The 14600-nt window shown below is 44.7% G+C and overlaps 1 protein-coding gene across 7 annotated transcripts in view; it reads right to left on the bottom strand.

Moving 5' to 3' along the window:
- The window catches only part of LOC307147512 (shisa family member 6), an 83020-nt gene extending 68643 nt beyond the window's left edge, over nt 1-14377 (bottom strand). For all 7 annotated transcript variants that reach the window (XM_079852264.1, XM_079852265.1, XM_079852268.1 and 4 more), the window contains exons 1-3: nt 14280-14377; nt 12942-13698; nt 11779-11939 (exon numbers count right to left, since the gene is read on the bottom strand). In XM_079852264.1, the coding sequence (XP_079708390.1) occupies nt 11779-11939; nt 12942-13579 (799 nt within the window). In that variant the 5' untranslated portion in view covers nt 13580-13698; nt 14280-14377. The remainder of the gene's footprint in view (nt 1-11778; nt 11940-12941; nt 13699-14279) is intronic.
- Between the last annotated feature and the right edge of the window lie 223 nt (nt 14378-14600).

The raw sequence follows: 14600 nt of genomic DNA, 5'->3' as shown, positions 1-14600 counted from the left end.
GAAATAGCAGCATAACGATAACCTTGAGCACCATCTGGGAGTTTAGTGCAGCGTTCACTCAAACATGAGCATCATATCTGCATGTTTCTGGGCTTTAGTGAAGAATCCAAATGCTCTTCATTCCCAAAACTGTTCACAATGTCAACCCAAAAATGAGTATTCTGACATAAATTATGTATTCACCATTATGTTGTTTCAAACCTTTCTGTGGAACACAAAAGAAGATGCTTTAAAAACTGACATTACAATACTATTGTAATGCAAGTTTAAATGGAACAGTTTTATTTAAACTTTAGACAAAATATTTTTAGAAAATCAAAAAAAAAAAAAATGGTATCATATTTGATCCATCAGGCTTTTATGGCTCATAGTGAGAATATAGAGGAAAAAACAGGATCAAACTGAGCAAAAATATGCAATTTGGTGCAGATGCTGATATTCATATAGATTGTGATGCTTGTCATGTAAATCAACGAGATCTTTATAACAGTAAAGCAGATACTGACATAAAATGCATATAAATATCATTTGTCACTCTTTATCTGCCAATAATGATGCTCATGATTTTTCTAAAGAATGATGTATGATAATCAAGTAAACCTCAGTCACTTCAGTCCAGTTTAAAGGGGTGATGAACTGAGAAATCAAATTTTCCTTGAGCGTTTGACATATAAGAGGTCATCATACTATAAGAATATCCTGTAAGTTTCAGAACTGAAAACTTCCTTGTTAGTCCAATAAAAGCTTTTATTGACACCAGGCACAGTGAACGACAGGTTTTTCAAAGTGGGGATCTATGACGTCAAAGGGTATCAAACACCGCCTCCGCAGAAGAAGATCAACACCTACTTCAACAATGCCTGTTTAGCCCCGCCCACCGATTCGCGCATTACATGAAACTCATTATAATATGCAAAACTGTTATCCAATCATAGCAGTGGGCGTTTACTTCCAAGTCTTCAATGCGGCATGCCCATAAAAACCGAGCGTTTCAGGAGCTAGGCTCAAAGCCAGGGTGGAAAATAGCCTATTACTTATTCATTTTGATGTTTTTGAATGTAAAAACCAAGCGAACGTCAGAAGTTGACCTCAGACAACAATATACAATTTTTTAAAAAGCCAGTTCATGACCCCTTTAAATATATATCTAACAATATGAAAGTTATTCTTGTGTTTACTTGATAAAACCAGGTCAGATCTGACAGCAGAAAGACACGTGAAGCACAAGCTGAAGGACGTTTGTACAATTATACTAAAAGACTTTTACTTGATAAAAGAGTCTAAACTATCAGTCAGACGTCAGACGGTTGTGTGTGACCGGTTTATCAGCAAACTGGTAAATGCCCACTGTTATGATTGGCTAACGTCACTGCGTAGCAAACACTATGAACGGCCACTCGCTATTACACGCGAGCAAGTGTTTTGAAAACATTATCCACATAAAACCGTCATTTACAGACGAAGGATTATGAAATCCTTTACTGATGGTTTGTTAGATCCAGAACAGTCTTCATCTGTCAGCAAACGTTTCTATGTGAACTCGTCATTACTCTGTGCCTCGGTCAAATGCTCAGAACAAACATATAATCCTCCGACACGATCCGGGACGCCATTAAAATAAACCATCCACTTGTTTCGGACATTGACGTCTGTGCAGAGACTCAAACCAGCTGTTTAAACTGGACGCGACGCTGAAGGCAATGCCAGTCGTTGAGTGACTGAACGCCAGTGGGGGGGGGGGGGGGGGGGGGCATGGTGCGATGATGTACAACTATTGGTTGACGTCTTTCTCTGGAGGCGGGAATATGCAAATGTATTTGCCAGTGTGAAGTCACAGATCACCCAATATCAAAACCAGCTGTTTTTGGAGCTTGATTAAATGCTTTTTAGCGCAATTTTCCTACGGACAAAATTGCGATTGTTAACTCATGATTTCTGTTCTGTCTGTGCGCACCAATCTTGCACTTCTATCTCCTCCTCAACCAGACCACCTAGAGACTTCGGGTTTTCGGCATTATGTTAAGGAAGGTCTAATCTCGGGAACGCACACACAAAAAAAAAAAAAAAAAAACATAAAAACATTTACTATCTCTTAGTGTTGTGATCCCATGACGTCAGAAAATTGCGCTAAAACACTCACTGAGTTTTTATTACTTGTTTTATAATAAGGAGGATGTTTTAAAGGAATAGTAATTCAAAATGTACATTCTGTCATCATTTACTCTCCCTAAAGTTGTTTCAAACCTGTATGAATTTCTTTCTTCTGATGAACACAAAAGAAGATATGTTGAAGAGCGTCGGTAACCAGACAGTGGATGGACCCCATTGACTTCCATAGTAGGAAAATAAATACTCTGGTTATCGACATTCTTCAAAATATCTTCTTTTGTGTTCAGCAGAAGAAAGAAACTCATACAGGTTTGAAACAACTTTAGGGAGAGTAAATGATGACAGAATTTTAATTAAGAGGAGTATTTCTTTTAAGCTCTGAAACTTGCAGGATATTTTAATGGTACAAAGTCCTCGTACAGTATATATCAAAAGATCAAAGCAAATTTGATTTCTCATGTCATGACCCCATTCATTAATCTATCCAATAAATCCACCACTATTTAAAGTCAATAAGGTGTGCTTTTCATAGCTAAACGAGAAGCACAACAGGAAGAACAAGGCTGAAGAATCAAAAGGTTGAGCTGTAGGAAACACCGAGTTAAAATGTTGTTTACAGAGTCTGTCAGATTCTCATACTGAGAGCCAGCATGTTCAAAGACGCTTTTGCTTCGGATCACTAGGAACAGTTGGACAAACAGAAAACAACAACACAACCAGGGGCGTCGGCCTCGGGGTAAAACCAGTACTGATTACCAGGGCCCCAAGGGGAGAGAGGGCCCTTGAAAAGTCTGGAATATATTTTATTTTACCTGGATATTTTCATGAATAAATACATTTCATAATGAATGTCAGATGAAATGTAAAGTTAGTGTATTGGCTGAATAACTTGGTTGATTGACTGACTACATTTTGTATACAAAAAAGTAAAGACTATCTAAGGTCTCACGGTCCCACCCCTTGCTAATGTGCCAAATGGTTTAGTCCATCTGCACACATTTTGTTTATGTTAGTTAGTTGAGCATCTGGAGGAGCGCTGCTTGAATATCTCCACGATCGTTAGTGCTAAAAATGACCTGAGACAACCCACTGAAAGAGCAGAAGATACACTTTCAGATGATAATTTGGTTATAAATGTAATCTGAGGTAAAGGCTAAATAAATAAACTGTACACTAACTATCCTGTTTGCATACAACACACCATTTTAATAGCCTAATTTGAAACATGTTTAATTTTAAATTAATAGGCTATAATATCTAAAATTAGCAATAATTGGCAATTATGATTTTTTCATAATTACTAAAAACTGATTTTTTTCAGTACAAAAACTGCTAAACTTTGACAAAAAGTAACTTTTATTGTTATAATTGTGATTTCATAATATGTAGATATGAATCTAACTGGAAAAACCTGTGAAAAGATGTCTTTTAGTTTTAAACTTTTAGTACTTTTAGAGCTCTGCAGCCATCTACTGGTTAAAGTGATTGATTTTTTTACTTTCAAAACTGCATTTTCCAAAATATGGTCAAAAAATCTTACACTAAACCATGAATGAAATTTAGAAATGTGGGTCTTTTATAAGGTGAATTTTACATAAAAAACTGTTTTATTTTTTATTTTGTCAAAAAAATATTTCAATTTATTTATATACATTTTGTGGAGTAAAAATGTCCAAATGTGAAGTAAAAACATTAGTAAACTGAGTAAAAACCCTAAACAATTATTTTGTTACAAAATTACATTTCGTTGCCTGGGGTCTCTGAGATATGTACTCACAAGGCATTTGCCCACCGGCAACTATAGTTGCCATTTGGACTTTTGTATACAAAAAACTATAGATCTCTTGTAAGATTTGTTTTGTTTGGATGATTCAAGGGACCTAAATGATTATGTATATATATATATATATGTATATGCCAACAAAAAATACTTATTAGTAACATGACAATGACCTTTCTTTGGGAGGGTTTGCCATGCTTCCTGGAATTAGGGATAGGAAGTTAACAGCCTCATGTGACAGGAAGGAAGTGAATACCTATTTTTTTATTTTTCTTGAAATCCTTTATTTGGTTGTTTGCTTGCATGTCATTGGGGCATAAAACATGGATAACATCAAGAAAAATACTTACAAAAGGAAAATGACTATACACTGCGGCAACTATAGTTGCTGGTGGGCTTAAATTAGTAACCACAGTAAAGTAGGCTAGAGAATGTTGGGAAAGGAGGTTTGAAATGTGTGTGGACATATGCACATATGACCAATTATTAGGCTACTCTAAGCATTACAGTTAATAGTTATTACCCTAAAACATCTAGGCCTCCAGATTCATGTGTACAGAGGCCAGATTATTTCATCCTGTTTTCCCTGAGGAACATCAGGACTGCCTGTGCATAGGGCCCGGGATGTTGTGCTACACCCCTGAACACAACACTGAGGTAAGAGTGAGATCTGACACAGTCCTCTGAATCAAATTACTCAACATGAGGCAGGAGGTACAGAACACAATAAAGCCACGATAAAATTCTCTCACTCGAAACCCCAAGAACCCCGAGCATCTCTTGCTCAGGTGAGCCGCCTTGCCGAGAATTCATTATGCGCTGCCGTTACTGACTATGAAGCTGAAATTAACAGGCAGTTATTTTGCACCCCTAAGGAAATCCCCAAAAGTGCTCAGAGAATCTGAGATGCAGTTTAAATGAAAATGGTTTCAGAGCCGGAAACCATTAGTGAGAGTCCTTGAAGCTGCGCTTTGACCCGCGTGTGTACGAGGAGGAACACTGTCTGTGTGTGAGGATGATGCTGAGGCCTTGCAAACCACAGGGAGAAATACACTCACACTTTATGGCCCGTCCAACTTTGATATTAATTGCTAAGTGTAGCGATGAAGAGGCTATAAGTTCAAAAATGTGTAGAGCTGTATCATTATGGAATTGCCCATTGGCGCTCCACATCTTAATTAAACTAATTACATTATAGTTTAATAAGCCAGACAAATTTTATGCATGCAATGCTGATCTCTTAAAGCAATATTTGAGTAAATACACACAAACGCCTACAGAAACGCATTCACTGCGCTTCGTTCTTTCTTTCTTTCTTTCTTTCTTTCTTTCTTTCTTTCTTTCTTTCATCGCTTAATTTGGGAGAAAGGCTGTGTTATTATTTGTTCAGGGATATTTCTAATCTAATATATTATGCATTCATGTTTCTCACAGTCAAATCATTCTTTAGTCACTTGAGATTCAGTGTGAATCCATCTACAGTATAAGCAAAGCATTTTTTACACTTCGTCACGGCTGCCATTTTAAAACAATATTCTGTATGATTCGATAAAGAGAGTCCAGTTGTGTTTCATAGCATGAAAACCAAGATCATGTCGTAAACATCATTTTGGACGAAAGTCTTTTCCTGCAGTGAACTCTCTTGTGCATCAGTGCGTGTGAACATGCGTTTTCTCTGTGAGTTGATTCAGTTCACAGCACTGCAATTACACACGCTAATGTGGAGGCCGTCACTGGCCCTTAACATCGACCCGGGACCGGCCCGTTCTCTGAGGAAAACACTGGCAAACACTGGCCCTTAACATTGACCCGGGACCGGCCCGCTCTCTGAGGAAAACACTGGCCCTTAACATTGACCCGGGACCGGCCCGCTCTCTGAGGAAAACACTGGCAAACACTGGCCCTTAACATTGACCCGGGACCGGCCCGTTCTCTGAGGAAAACACTGGCAAACACTGGCCCTTAACATCGACCCGGGACCGGCCCGTTCTCTGAGGAAAACACTGGCCCTTAACATTGACCCGGGACCGGCCCGTTCTCTGAGGAAAACACTAGCAAACACCGGCCCTTAACATCGACCCGGGACCGGCCCGCTCACTGAGGAAAACACTGGCAAACACTGGCCCTTAACATCGACCCGGGACCGGCCCGTTCTCTGAGGAAAACACTGGCAAACACTGGCCCTTAACATCGACCCGGGACCGGCCCGCTCTCTGAGGAAAACACTGGCAAACACTGGCCCTTAACATCGACCCGGGACCGGCCCGTTCTCTGAGGAAAACACTGGCAAACACTGGCCCTTAACATCGACCCGGGACCGGCCCGTTCTCTGAGGAAAACACTGGCAAACACTGGCCCTTAACATCGACCCGGGACCGGCCCGTTCTCTGAGGAAAACACTGGCAAACACTGGCCCTTAACATCGACCCGGGACCGGCCCGTTCTCTGAGGAAAACACTGGCAAACACTGGCCCTTAACATCGACCCGGGACCGGCCCGCTCTCTGAGGAAAACACTGGCAAACACTGGCCCTTAACATCGACCCGGGACCGGCCCGCTCTCTGAGGAAAACACTGGCCCTTAACATTGACCCGGGACCGGCCCGCTCTCTGAGGAAAACACTGGCAAACACTGGCCCTTAACATTGACCCGGGACCGGCCCGTTCTCTGAGGAAAACACTGGCAAACACTGGCCCTTAACATCGACCCGGGACCGGCCCGCTCTCTGAGGAAAACACTGGCCCTTAACATTGACTCGGGACCGGCCCGTTCTCTGAGGAAAACACTGGCAAACACTGGCCCTTAACATCGACCCGGGACCGGCCCGTTCTCTGAGGAAAACACTGGCCCTTAACATTGACCCGGGACCGGCCCGCTCTCTGAGGAAAACACTGGCCCTTAACATTGACTCGGGACCGGCCCGTTCTCTGAGGAAAACACTGGCAAACACTGGCCCTTAACATCGACCCGGGACCGGCCCGCTCTCTGAGGAAAACACTGGCAAACACTGGCCCTTAACATCGACCCGGGACCGGCCCGCTCTCTGAGGAAAACACTGGCCCTTAACATTGACCCGGGACCGGCCCGCTCTCTGAGGAAAACACTGGCAAACACTGGCCCTTAACATTGACCCGGGACCGGCCCGCTCTCTGAGGAAAACACTGGCAAACACTGGCCCTTAACATCGACCCGGGACCGGCCCGCTCTCTGAGGAAAACACTGGCCCTTAACATTGACTCGGGACCGGCCCGTTCTCTGAGGAAAACACTGGCAAACACTGGCCCTTAACATCGACCCGGGACCGGCCCGCTCTCTGAGGAAAACACTGGCAAACACTGGCCCTTAACATTGACCCGGGACCGGCCCGCTCTCTGAGGAAAACACTGGCCCTTAACATTGACCCGGGACCGGCCCGCTCTCTGAGGAAAACACTGGCAAACACTGGCCCTTAACATCGACCCGGGACCGGCCCGCTCTCTGAGGAAAACACTGGCCCTTAACATTGACTCGGGACCGGCCCGTTCTCTGAGGAAAACACTGGCAAACACTGGCCCTTAACATCGACCCGGGACCGGCCCGCTCTCTGAGGAAAACACTGGCAAACACTGGCCCTTAACATCGACCCGGGACCGGCCCGCTCTCTGAGGAAAACACTGGCCCTTAACATTGACCCGGGACCGGCCCGCTCTCTGAGGAAAACACTGGCAAACACTGGCCCTTAACATTGACCCGGGACCGGCCCGCTCTCTGAGGAAAACACTGGCAAACACTGGCCCTTAACATCGACCCGGGACCGGCCCGCTCACTGAGGAAAACACTGGCCCTTAACATTGACCCGGGACCGGCCCGTTCTCTGAGGAAAACACTGGCAAACACTGGCCCTTAACATCGACCCGGGACCGGCCCGTTCTCTGAGGAAAACACTGGCAAACACTGGCCCTTAACATCGACCCGGGACCGGCCCGCTCTCTGAGGAAAACACTGGCAAACACTGGCCCTTAACATCGACCCGGGACCGGCCCGTTCTCTGAGGAAAACACTGGCAAACACTGGCCCTTAACATCGACCCGGGACCGGCCCGTTCTCTGAGGAAAACACTGGCCCTTAACATTGACCCGGGACCGGCCCGTTCTCTGAGGAAAACACTGGCCCTTAACATTGACCCGGGACCGGCTTGTTCTCTGAGGAAAACACTGGCCCTTAACATCGACCCGGGACCGGCCCGCTCACTGAGGAAAACACTGGCCCTTAACATTGACCCAGGACCGGCCCGTTCTCTGAGGAAAACACTGGCAAACACTGGCCCTTAACATCGACCCGGGACCGGCCCGTTCTCTGAGGAAAACACTGGCAAACACTGGCCCTTAACATCGACCCGGGACCGGCCCGTTCTCTGAGGAAAACACTGGCAAACACTGGCCCTTAACATCGACCCGGGACCGGCCCGTTCTCTGAGGAAAACACTGGCAAACACTGGCCCTTAACATCGACCCGGGACCGGCCCGTTCTCTGAGGAAAACACTGGCCCTTAACATTGACCCGGGACCGGCCCGTTCTCTGAGGAAAACACTGGCAAACACTGGCCCTTAACATCGACCCGAGACCGGCCCGTTCTCTGAGGAAAACACTGGCAAACACTGGCCCTTAACATCGACCCGAGACCGGCCCGTTCTCTGAGGAAAACACTGGCAAACACTGGCCCTTAACATCGACCCGGGACCGGCCCGCTCTCTGAGGAAAACACTGGCAAACACTGGCCCTTAACATCGACCCGGGACCGGCCCGTTCTCTGAGGAAAACACTGGCCCTTAACATCGACCCGGGACTGGCCCGTTCTCTGAGGAAAACACTGGCCCTTAACATTGACCCGGGACCGGCCCGTTCTCTGAGGAAAACACTGGCAAACACTGGCCCTTAACATCGACCCGGGACCGGCCCGTTCTCTGAGGAAAACACTGGCAAACACTGGCCCTTAACATCGACCCGGGACCGGCCCGTTCTCTGAGGAAAACACTGGCCCTTAACATTGACCCGGGACCGGCCCGTTCTCTGAGGAAAACACTGGCAAACACTGGCCCTTAACATCGACCCGGGACCGGCCCGTTCTCTGAGGAAAACACTGGCAAACACTGGCCCTTAACATCGACCCGAGACCGGCCCGTTCTCTGAGGAAAACACTGGCAAACACTGGCCCTTAACATCGACCCGGGACCGGCCCGCTCTCTGAGGAAAACACTGGCAAACACTGGCCCTTAACATCGACCCGGGACCGGCCCGCTCTCTGAGGAAAACACTGGCAAACACTGGCCCTTAACATCGACCCGGGACCGGCCCGTTCTCTGAGGAAAACACTGGCCCTTAACATTGACCCGGGACCGGCCCGTTCTCTGAGGAAAACACTGGCAAACACTGGCCCTTAACATCGACCCGAGACCGGCCCGCTCACTGAGGAAAACACTGGCAAACACTGGCCCTTAACATCGACCCGGGACCGGCCCGCTCTCTGAGGAAAACACTGGCAAACACTGGCCCTTAACATCGACCCGGGACCGGCCCGCTCTCTGAGGAAAACACTGGCAAACACTGGCCCTTAACATCGACCCGGGACCGGCCCCACACACAGCTGCGTACAGGTGAAGGGTTTCATTCAAGCTCAGCTCAACATCAGCTTCTGGAATAGTGCTAATTACCACAAATGGAATTTAGTGTAAAAACAAAGAATAATTCTGAAAAAGCACAAATCTGTCTAACACTGAGCCACTTACGATAGAAGTGCATGGGTCAAAATATAAACTCTGTTTCATTAGTATAGCCACATCATAAACAGAAGAAGCTTATTATCCTTGTGTAACATATAATTCCAATTATACCTTCACTGCCATGACAACATAACGACTAAAACCCCAAAACGACCGTGAAACTGATGAGAACAACTTTACAGCTCAAATAATACACACTCTTTAACAGAAGAAAGATGCAAGTGCTGTTTTATCATTATAAGCATCACATTTTTGTGATTAAATCCTCCAAAATTGGCCTCACTGTAACCCAACATTTGGGGGAAAAAATATTTTTTGCTTTTGTGGTCGTCATCATCATCATCATCATCATCATCATCATCATCATGCCACAAATGCTGTCAAACTCGTATTGCAACAGCTGATGAATGGAGAAAAGAGCCAGAAGATCTCGAGCGTTTCATGACCTCCGCTGCCATATCGACCCTGATCCCAGGTCAGGGGTCAAGTGCTCTTATTTACGTCATCCTGCACTTCAAGGTCACTTTGTAATGAGGATAAGGAAAATTCGCAGTATAAGTCTCCCTTAAAGTGCTTTATAAGGGGTTTCAGGAGCTATAGATCTGCTAGAGAGATTGGTGTTCAACATAAATCTCCTTCAGTTTGTGGTTGTTGCCATATGAGTGACATTTATCTCCCTTAAGTCAAAGCTGCCATTTGTGTGATCATAACTCATGAGAACGTCCAACAAAGTCCCTCCGTGACCTTGAACATAATGAAATTCAGCACAGCCTTCAATCCCAACACGGCAGAGTGGGTGCGGATCTGAACGGCTCATCCGGAATGGACTCCCATGTAAATATGGCATGTCGGAGTTAACATGCGGATCACATGACAAGAACACATGCTGCAATGAGACCAACATGATATATAACCCATCTGACTGACAGCCCAGCAAGCGATTTTGCGTTTAAAAGATGTCTAATAGCTGTCCAAACACAAGGCAAAATTTGGGCTGTCAGTGAAAATGTAATAGACGTCTAACCCAGAGCCCAAGAATAGACTAGTCCTCAATTACATAACAATGAGTGAAGAAGTGAAATTAATGAGTGCAATGAAATGAGTGAAGAAATGAAACCAAACACCTTGTAATCACTGTTTACTTTGCTTACATGATGGAATATAATACACAAGTTATTTTGGCAAAAATGACATGTAACCAAATTCAAGGTTATTTTGACTAGAAGTGTGTCACTCACAGCCGGACTATACCGGGTCTATAGTGAACCGAGACGGTGAAATGGCGGCTATTGCTTGCTGGGAGGCGTCTGGCACACGGTCTGAAACATACGCAGTCCAACACGAGCCCCTGATACACATGCTCACATTAACTGTGACTGAAGCTTGTCCAAGCCCTATCCAGTGTCCCACAGAGACGGCTTTTAAGGCATCATAGGAGGTGCAGATGCTAACACTCTTCCAAACGTAGCTTGTTTAGTTAAGATGCCAACTCTGATGTCTCACTCTGGCAAAATACTCGGACTGCAATCCCAGAGTATATGCATTCAAGAAAGAAAAAAAATTCAAGATGGCAGATGAGACGAGAAATGCTTTACAAATAATAAAAAATACAAGTTCATGCTAAAAACTGTCTATTAAAAACCATTAAGTGTAATTAAATCAGACTGTTATTTGTTCTTCTATGTGTTTTAATGATTATGTTGATTGTTCCAAATCGTCCACTTGGGGACATTTAATATCCAACAATAATATTGATCTCCTGTATTGACACCATTATAAGAGAACTGAACTGAACTGAATCACGGTTTACATACATATAAATGAACTAAATTAATAACTTTTTTACGACAGAAATGATCCATCACTGAACTTACTTAAGCTGGACTGTGACGCTATTTTCTTCTAGACACAATCTTTGTTGCATTATTTTCCTGTTATCTCTGTAAAGCTGCTTTGAAAAACACTCGCTATAGAAATAAAGCTGACTTGACTTGAGGTTGTGTGATGGTTAGGATCACTAGCTTTTGGAACAGAGCTCAGGTAAATCAGTCAAGTGTTTCATTAAAGTGACCAAGCACAACAACCCTGGAGAAGCCGGCATAGACGTTAGATTGGCATCAGGCCGCTCACCGTGATTGGATTTGGAGCTGTGGACGGGGGTGTAGTGGTTTTTGGAGCCCGTTCGCTGTGGCGTGTCGTCTTTGGAGGAGCTGTTCATCGCAGCAAAGTTCTCACAGTCGTACTGAGATATAGGAATCGGTCCTTGTTGTCTAAGTATATCTGCAAGGGCTCTGTGGAGAATCGGAGAAATACATCAGCGAACAGCGTTCAGGTGAAAGATCTCCTCCAGATACTCTACTCTAATCTGACTGGATTTGTAGAGAAAGAAAGAAAGAAAGGTCTATAAATAAGTGTTAATCATCAGTGAGCCTCGTCTCAGTCTTGCACCGGGTAATACTGGAAGCCCAGAGGATCTGAACTCGTTCGCTCTGTTCATGTTTACCGTTACCTGAGAAATTCAATTATTTTCGCATTAGTTTCCCTGCAGTGGCTGAACTGACAGAGGAGTCAACAGCACACGTTCATATTACATACATTTTCTGTTTGTTTGTTTGCTTGTTTATTTGTGCGCTCCAGTGTAGACTATATAATACAGGCCAGTTTTTAGCAGATAACCTTTTCAAAGCAAGAGTAAGACGTCCGACTAAATAACATTTTTTACGTTCACCTGTGACCATGTAATGTGAATCGAAAGCTCTGCGTTCCACCCAGCCGTTCACATGGGATGGAGGAAGAAACGTTGCATTTCTGCATTATAGTATCACATTATTCTACACTCTCAGAAATAAAGGTGGTTTTGCAGCAATGCAAAAAAAGGACCAACAAAACAGATGTGAGATAATAGACATTATGATTAATTAAGGAAATTTATTTTACATTCACATCTAAAAAATCCAAAACTTTGCAATTCAAATGTTCTGAAGCCCTCCTCGATGATGCCGTGGACACACACTCCTGAAGCGTCTGCTGCAAACCCTAAACCCTCTCACTCTAACACTAACCGAAGCCTGTCTGCTTGGCTCTAGAGCGACTGCTGCATATTACAACTCCTATTGCAATTTTGCTCACACACACACACAGCCCTGTTAGAGTGTGTGACGCTCTACAAGGAGGAACAACAGAGAGACTGCAGATGGCCAGATCTCTTCTATCCAGAATATGAGCATCTTGTTATGATGTCAGAGAACTAGTTTTAAAGTTTCTTTAGTGTGGACTGAAGGTGCGCTGCTCACCTGTGAATGTTCATTTCCTGAGGAGGTTGGGTTGCTTTGTCATAAGCGACTTTAGTGGAAACCCCAAGGACTATAATAAAAGCGATGACCCCACAGGTGATGTAGACCGCGGTGTTGGTCTGGTCCATGCTGGGGTCGTAGGTATCACCTGTTGGGACAGGTGAGGGGGTTACAGTTTTCACCCAGTCGGGCTTGTGGTAATTCTTGCATGTTCTCTGGTCTAACCGGTTGCCTTTGAACTGGCAGCAGAAGCGCAGGTAGCAGGACCCGCAACAGTACCGGTGATCGGTGTTATTGCACTCGAACTCTACGTCTAACTGGCCGCTCACGTCGTAGTACCCGAGGCAGGTCTCGTGCGCGCGCGGCTGGGTGACGCGCTGCGTGGACGCGGGCGTCGCGACGGTGGTTCCGTTCAGTTCCTTCGGTTTCGTTCTTTTGGGCGCAGGTTTGGGTCGTTTGGCAGTCAGGGTGCAGAACACGTTGAGCGGGTCCAGATAAATGAGCAGCAGCAGAAAGTGTCGAATCCCCATGGCGCGGCGCGTCGGGAACGCTCGCGGTGGCTTCGGCTTCAGGCGCGTTGATCCTCTGCGGTCCGCATGCCTGATGATGTGCAGATTCCGATGAAAGGCGCCATTCATTCACAGAGATATCCTCCCCTCATCCTGGTTTAGTCAGTCACTGGGAGTCACTGGGCGTCACTGGTGGATCTCCGACGAGCTCCAGTCAAACCAGCCTTTACACGTCACTATCCATCTCGCTGTGGAAGAAGTAGAGACGAACTTAATTGTTAGCTAATTAAATGATTAGACACTAACTCTGACAAATGTATCAACGAGCTCACTCGCATCATTGCCAGATTTCTTTCTATTAGCCATGTTGTTGTTGTTGTTGTTTTTTACTCATGGGTAATATTTTATCTATCATCGCATTTCTTGTGGTACATTCTGTTTCCCGATTTTTTAAACTGTATATATGGCAATATATCGGTCTGATATAGCAAACGATGTGCCTGATTTACAGTTGCATGTGCATTCGATGCATCATAGACAAACTATAGGGACAATAATATCACTTTACATGGAAAACAATCGAATGCATTAAAAGCTATTTTATGTTGACTTCGATTGAGGATTTTTTTTCTTTGAAATGCTTCTATAGATATATATAGATATAGCCTACACATTGATTTTTTATAATTTCCTTACATAAGCTAAAAATCTCGATAAAAATATATAAACAATAAATTCGCGTTCCAAATGTACCAACACGTATATTACTGGTTTTCATCGCTTTTATGCGGTTATATAATGAGTGCAGTCATCCTTCCTCAGCACTTACCGTGACTCTCTGCTTCAGTCGGGTGTGTGGAGTGTGTGTGGCAGTCAGTCTCCTGTCCCGAACACACTCACACACTCACTGACGGTCCGCCTACAGTCTCTCGACCGCTCCTGCATCAAACACACACACTCTCTCTCTCTCTCTATGGGTCTTAATTTCCTCCCTACACACATTGCCACACCTATTCATCAGCTCTTATTACGCGCCATTTGATATAGTTGCAAAGCCTTTTTAAATGAATAGAACATTGCATGGATTTATTTCATCTGTGTGCGGAAAGTGCTGAACAAAATCTGCAAACAGCACTGAATAGATTTCCTT

Source organism: Squalius cephalus (assembly GCF_949319135.1).
Source record: "Squalius cephalus genome assembly, chromosome: 19".
NCBI classification, from domain to species: domain Eukaryota; kingdom Metazoa; phylum Chordata; class Actinopteri; order Cypriniformes; family Leuciscidae; genus Squalius; species Squalius cephalus.
This window is presented reverse-complemented; position numbering and strand designations above follow the sequence as displayed.